General features: G+C 34.0%; 1 protein-coding gene across 1 annotated transcript; it reads left to right on the top strand.

The window, feature by feature from the left end:
• Positions 1–895: 895 nt before the first annotated feature.
• Positions 896–4,256, top strand: LOC120068263 (probably inactive receptor-like protein kinase At2g46850). The gene is made up of 3 exons (XM_039019978.1): positions 896–1,730; positions 1,821–1,904; positions 3,043–4,256. Exons 1-3 carry the CDS (start codon positions 1,016–1,018, stop codon positions 4,122–4,124), a joined length of 1,881 nt encoding a protein of 626 aa, XP_038875906.1. The 5' UTR covers positions 896–1,015; the 3' UTR covers positions 4,125–4,256.
• The last annotated feature ends 2,106 nt before the right edge of the window (positions 4,257–6,362 follow it).

Here is a 6,362-nt window from a genome sequence, read left to right on the forward strand (position 1 = left end):
TCGAAACTCTAAACCCTAAACAACGTATCTAACAAGAATAACCGAACTTTCACTTATTTTATACTTATGATACTCTTCACTTTGGACATAAATTACTCATCACTTTATTTTTAGAACCCTCCAAAAACATCGCTTATATTTTAGATGAACTCATGAACCAACTCACAACTCATATAATTTTTTTCTATTTGAGCCCTACTTATGGATTGAATATGATCGATCGGTCTTCCAAATTTTTTAAGGGTTTGTTTGGTATAGAATTTGAATACAAAAATTTGAAAGCAATGGATTCAACAAAAACAATTGTATTTCATGTATTCAGATATGTGTTAGGTAGCCTATCTATAAATTGGATTCTAATTATTTGTTTAAAATGTGTTTGATACCATATATTTATAAATCATAAAACTACTTGGAGATATGACTATATTTGTTGACAATAAATCATTACTAATTTTTTTATGAATATGATTTATGTTTTAAAAAAATTATATAATTTTTTTTAAAGAAGTATGTAATTAATATTTTGTAATATTTTATATTTTATAAATTTATAATATGTTATATAATACATATTATATTTTGAAAAATAGTTCAGTTCATAAGATGTTGTATTTCTAAATGTTTTTATTTTTTATTTAATATAATTCTTTATTTTAAAATTAGAAATTAAAAAATGGAATACATTTAGAACATAAAAATTTTCTTCCTAGCCATGTTATTAAACTTTCATCTCATGTTGATATTTCTATTGATATTTTCATATTTCTATGGGGTGAGGGGTGAATATATATTTTTATTTTATCGAAAATCAAATAAAATGTCACTGAGACTTATTTATTAATTTAAATATTTTAAATTTGATACTTCGTTTGCACAAACAACGAAGGAAAGATACTCTGTTTTTAGTATCAGAATTTTTTCTTCTCTCTTCCTCTCCCATGGCATCACAACATTCTCTGCCATTTCTGCTACAAATTTCTCTCCCCATTCTCCCTCTTCCATCTCTTTAACCATGTCATCCCCCTTTCTCTTCCTCTTCCTCCTCCTCCCTCCTGTCTCCGGCGCCGCCGTCTGCGGCAACCTTCAAATCCCCTTCCCTTTCTCCCTCAACACCACCACAAACCCCCATTCAATCCCATTAATCCCCAGTCCCTTTCTTCTCTACTGCCTCAACTCCACCCTCTTCCTCAACCTCACCGTCCAATCTTACCGCATCCTCCAATTCCTCTCCGACGCCGTTTTAGTCGATTTCCCCGGCCCACCCTGCCGCCATTACAACGATTTCAACGCATTTTCCCCTGTTTCTCAAAATCCATTTTTCGCTATCTCCAACGACAATCTCCTCGCTCTCTACGACTGTAACGACTCCTCTCTCTGCAAACCCACTTGCCGGAACCTTGTCTTACCCGGCTGTGACTCACCGCCGATTCACGACTCTCCGGCCTGCTGCTATTCGCTCACAGATCGCACTCTGTGGCGAAACAGAGGCGATTTTACTCTGTTTCTGAAGATGGGTTGCAGAGGATTCTCGAGCTGGGCGGTGGAAAAAGGGTGGAGAAGTGGGAAACGAGGAGTGAAATTGGAATGGGGACTTCCGAGGAATTTGACGATTTGTGATAAGAATGGGTTTGTTGTTAATGCTACTGCTGTTAGCGATGGGGTTCGTTGTTCTTGCTCTGATGGCTTTGTTGGTGATGGCTTTGCTAATGGATTTGGGTGCTACAAATGTAATTAATTAATTTCTGTTATGTTTTTTTTTTTTTCTCCTTTTTATTCTTTTTAATTCACTTGTGTTTCTTGATGTTTTCCTGATGTAGCTTGTGTTAAGAATGGACGTCATGAGTACGGTAGTAGTTGCAATACCAAACTACGCCGTGAAAAGGAATTTATTATCTTTACAGGTATTTCATTACCGCTCTACCGTTTTTTACAAATGGATAAAATTTAGCTAATAACTCAATCATGAAATTATAAGAACTATTTGGAATTTTAAAATTAAGTTTATAAATACTACTTTCATTAGGAAATGTTTTGCTTTTTTATCTACTTTTTAATAGTGTTTTTAAAATTTAAGTTAAAGTTGAAAACTAATTTTTGTTTTTGGAATTTAGGGTGTATGCGAGTTGAGTTTGGTTGAATTGACTCACTTTTTAGACTAATCCAATTATTCGGTTGTAAATTTCTTGAACCCAAATAACCTAAATGAATCTAATCAACCCAACCACGAAACATTTAGATTGAGTTGGTTCGGGTTACTCGGGTAAGATGTTAATACGTAAAAATTTGATTTAATTATTTTCATATATTAAATTAAGAATAAGACTCAATTTCAATTTATTTAATGTTTTTTTTTCCAAAGTGCTAAAGGAACTATTTTTAGAAGTTTCGAAGAATAAAATATTAAAAAAATAATGAAATTAAATAAGAATAATATATATATATATATATAATTGTATCATAAGTAACAAAAAAAAAAATATACATTTAAAGTTAGTAATAAGTTCAGGTTGATTTAAGTTATTTTAGGTGAACCCATGAACCAACCTAACTCATAAAATTTTCATTTTTTGAATCCAACCCAACGTAAATATGTTGATAACCCAATTCAAACTGCATAGGTTGAGTTGGACTTATCAATTTTTTCGGGTCATCCAATTTTTTGAACACCCCTAAGAATTCAAATGTTTAGTTAGGAATGATGAAACTTAGATAAAAAAAAAATTGTAAGAAAGTAAGTATGAATTTCAAAAATCAAAAACAAAAAAATGAAGGTCAACGAAAATAAATTTAACCATTACTTTTTTCTCTTTTTCAAATTTCGGTTTAAATTTTAAAAATACTCCTAAAATGTAGGCAATAAAATAAACAAATCTATAAGTGAATGTGATGTTTATTGACTTATTAAAAAAAAAAAATGTCTAAAATAAAATGGTTATCAAACACGACTAAAACAATTATAAGACGGTTTTTGTGATGCAATTTGAACACATCTATTTATTATTACAAATAAAATGTTGTTTTTATATGGTAAATTTGCAGGAATTCTTGCTCCTCTTTTCATTATAGCCTCTTTGGTTGGACTTTTCTGCATACTAAGACGACCCATCAAACAAACCACACTAAACTCTTCCCACACCCAATTTCACTCCAATGCTTTCCTCCAAAAGGCTTGCAGGACTCGTTTATTCACTTACCATGAGCTACAACAAGCCACCAGAGGATTTGAAGACAATGCCAAGCTTGTCGACAGCCGAAACGGAGCAATCTTTGCCGGGGTGCTCGGAGATGGATCAAGAGTAGCCATACACCGGCTGCAATGCGAGAATGAAGGTGATGTTATGAACGTCCTATCCCAAATCGAGGTTTTGTATGTACTTGCACACAAACACGTCGCCCACATACTTGGCTGCTGCATCGATCCTGGCTATGCTCCGTTGGTCGTTTACGAATATCCTGACAATGGTACTTTGGAGAAACATTTGCATCACCGAAAAGGAACCGACCAAACCGAACCGATGCTCGATTGGTATAGGAGATTGAGAATAGCTGCTGAGACAGCTAGTGTTCTTACATTCCTACAATGTGAGGTGTCTCCCCCAATTTTCCACAACCATCTCGAATCGTGTCATATCTTTCTCGATGCAAATTTCTCGAGTAAAGTTTCAGGATTCGGGTTACTAAGCTCTCCGACCGAAGACAAATCTCACCCTCTTGAAGCCTCATCATTCCACAACAATGATGTTTATGACTTTGGAGTTATATTACTTGAAATGGTAACAGGTTTAAAGAACTCAGATCTCCCAATGGTAGCATTGCAAAAGATTAGAATTGGGAAGCTAGAAGAGGTTGTGGATCCACTTCTATACTATCATGAGAAACCTCCTCATAGCAAAGAGCAAATAGAGATAGTAGCAGACCTTGCCACAAGGTGCTTGCTTTTCGGCCGAGATGGGAAGCTGCGAATGAGCGACGTTTCGAAGGAGTTGACGCACATAATGAAAGACAATGTCGTCGTCGTTGAAGGAGGCAGCACGAGAGGGTCTGCACTAGAGGAAACTTTCTCCAATTCAAGCCTTCTTCAAATGATATCAATGTCTCCTGATTCAATCCTTGCTCCATGAATAGTTTAATCCAATAACATGATTGATTTCTGCCCATGAAAATAGCTTCCTTTTTCTTTTCTATGTAAGTTTGCCTTTTGATTGATGAGAACTCTGCATTGGTTGTTTAGAATTTGAAGATAAATATCTTAGTGCCCACTTTGTAAAAGATATATATTTATATATTTATATATAAAAGAACTGATAAAGCAGAGCAATGTTGTTACAAATCAATTGTGAGAACATATTGGATTAATAAAACAGAGCATACGCATGAAGGATTGACAATCGTTGTATTTTTCACCTTATATGCCATATTTACTTGCCAAGAATTTGAATGACAAGTCATCAAAATAAAATCAAGGAAAATGGGAATGTAATTAATTGATGCAATTTACTTGAAATTATCTAAATTGGGAATTAGGGGTAACCTAAACTTGGTTTTCATAAAACCAATCTAGAAAGAAAAAGGAAAACAACTTAGACATAAAATTTGTTTTTGACTTTGTTGGAGGAGAAATTTCGGACTAATTACGAATCGCCACGTCATTTACTAAATTAATGACAAAATTCTAAAATCATCAAATTTGTGACCAATTAAGAGTTGACATGTGTCCTACATTGAAGTTGAAAACAATCTGTATTTTCGTCTTAGGCATTGGATTGAGTAAAATTAATTTCGCCCAATTTGACGTTATAATTTAGATTTTGGTTCAATCACACAAAAAATGGGCTTAATTTGGGCCTAAGTGCCAAAGTAAGCCCAAATCCAATTAACTGGGTCCTAAGCTCAAACCTATGGGCCAATCAGGGTCAAGCCCATGAAGCCCAGAGAGCTCTATAAATAGAGGATCTCTTCTCATTTCAAGGGGAGAGACTAGAGAGAATTTACTAACAAACAAAAGACTCTTGAGACTTCTGAAGCTCCTTGAAGACACAAAGACTTTTCTAAGACTTCTACTTTAAGAACGTTCGATACTTTTCTTCTTCAAGTCAAGCACATTCATTCAACCGAGAGAGAATAAGAGAATTAAGTACTAGATCGAACCACATCGCATCAAATCACCATCAACACCAACACCAACTCAAGTTCAAGTCCACGAATTAAGATTCTCCGGAAACTTCGTGTGAACAGTCTTAAGCATAGAAACTATCAGAACAAAAAATTGTGATTTATTTATATTATCCAGATCAAATTCTAAAATATATTTTATACTTTCTCGCGTTTGGAAGGTGTGACGACTTGCAAAACAACAATATTTTTCTAATAAATTTTAAATCTATTATATAATTATAATAAATAAAAAAATGTTACGTAGAAGTGAACCCAATGACTATATTTTTTCAGTTTACATTCTGTTTTTACACATTTATGTAACTGAATCTCTCTTAAACTATAAAAGGGTAGATTCATAAGAAAAAAAAGATAGGTTGCTAATTAGAAGTGTACTCATCTGAAAAATTCTTCAAGATTTTAATCTTCCGGTGGATGTAGGCTCTTTTATTGGCTGAACCACGTATCTTCTTGTGCTCTTTTTCCTTTTCTTCTTGTTCTTTCACTACATGCAAAACGATATCTCTATTAGAGAATAGAGGAACTCAAAATTCATTTGAGAGGTTTGAGAGAGAGACATCATTTGAAAGGGTTTTTGCTTCTGCCTTCAACTAGATCAGATTAACATCTTATTAAGAAAAATCACTTATCACGTGTTTGGTTTTCAAGCAGACTATGTGAGTGAATCTCGTCCTTTTGTTTCACCAAACCAATTTGAGTTTCTTGGACCTTCAGTCTTTTGTGGGCTCCTTTTTCTTCCTTGTTGTTCAATAAACAGTTGGGCCTGAGAAAGAAATCTAGTGTAGTGAGCCAAACAAAATGGTATCAGAGCAAATTTGACTTCAAGAAAGCAAACTTTGGAGGTTCAGGATTCCGAATCATACTTGAAATGGCAATGGCAAGACTTGAGATTGAACAATTCAATGGAAAGAGTGATTTTACCTTATGAAAAGCCAAAATCAGAGCCTTACTCGGTCAGCAAAAAGCTCACAAGGCCCTCATTGATCCATAAAAATTTCCAACCTCTATGTCTGCACAAGAAAAATAAGATATGGAATTAACAACATATGGAACACTAATTTTGAATCTCAATGATAGTGTTCTAAGGTAGATAATTGAAGAAGAAACAACATACAAGATTTGAACCAAGTTAGAAGAATTGTATGCAACTAAAGATCTCTCAATCACCCCCTTCTAAGTCTTTG

The sequence above is a fragment of the Benincasa hispida genome, chromosome 12, assembly GCF_009727055.1.
Source record: "Benincasa hispida cultivar B227 chromosome 12, ASM972705v1, whole genome shotgun sequence".
Classification (NCBI taxonomy): Eukaryota; Viridiplantae; Streptophyta; class Magnoliopsida; order Cucurbitales; family Cucurbitaceae; genus Benincasa; species Benincasa hispida.

Excerpts from the sequence above, each read along its gene's own strand:
- LOC120068263 (XM_039019978.1), top strand. The coding sequence starts at position 1,016 with ATGTCATCCCCCTTTCTCTTCCTCTTCCTCCTCCTCCCTCCTGTCTCC. Across the intron at positions 1,731-1,820 it reads TGGATTTGGGTGCTACAAAT|CTTGTGTTAAGAATGGACGT; the intron begins GTAATTAATTAA and ends TTCCTGATGTAG. Across the intron at positions 1,905-3,042 it reads GGAATTTATTATCTTTACAG|GAATTCTTGCTCCTCTTTTC; the intron begins GTATTTCATTAC and ends GTAAATTTGCAG.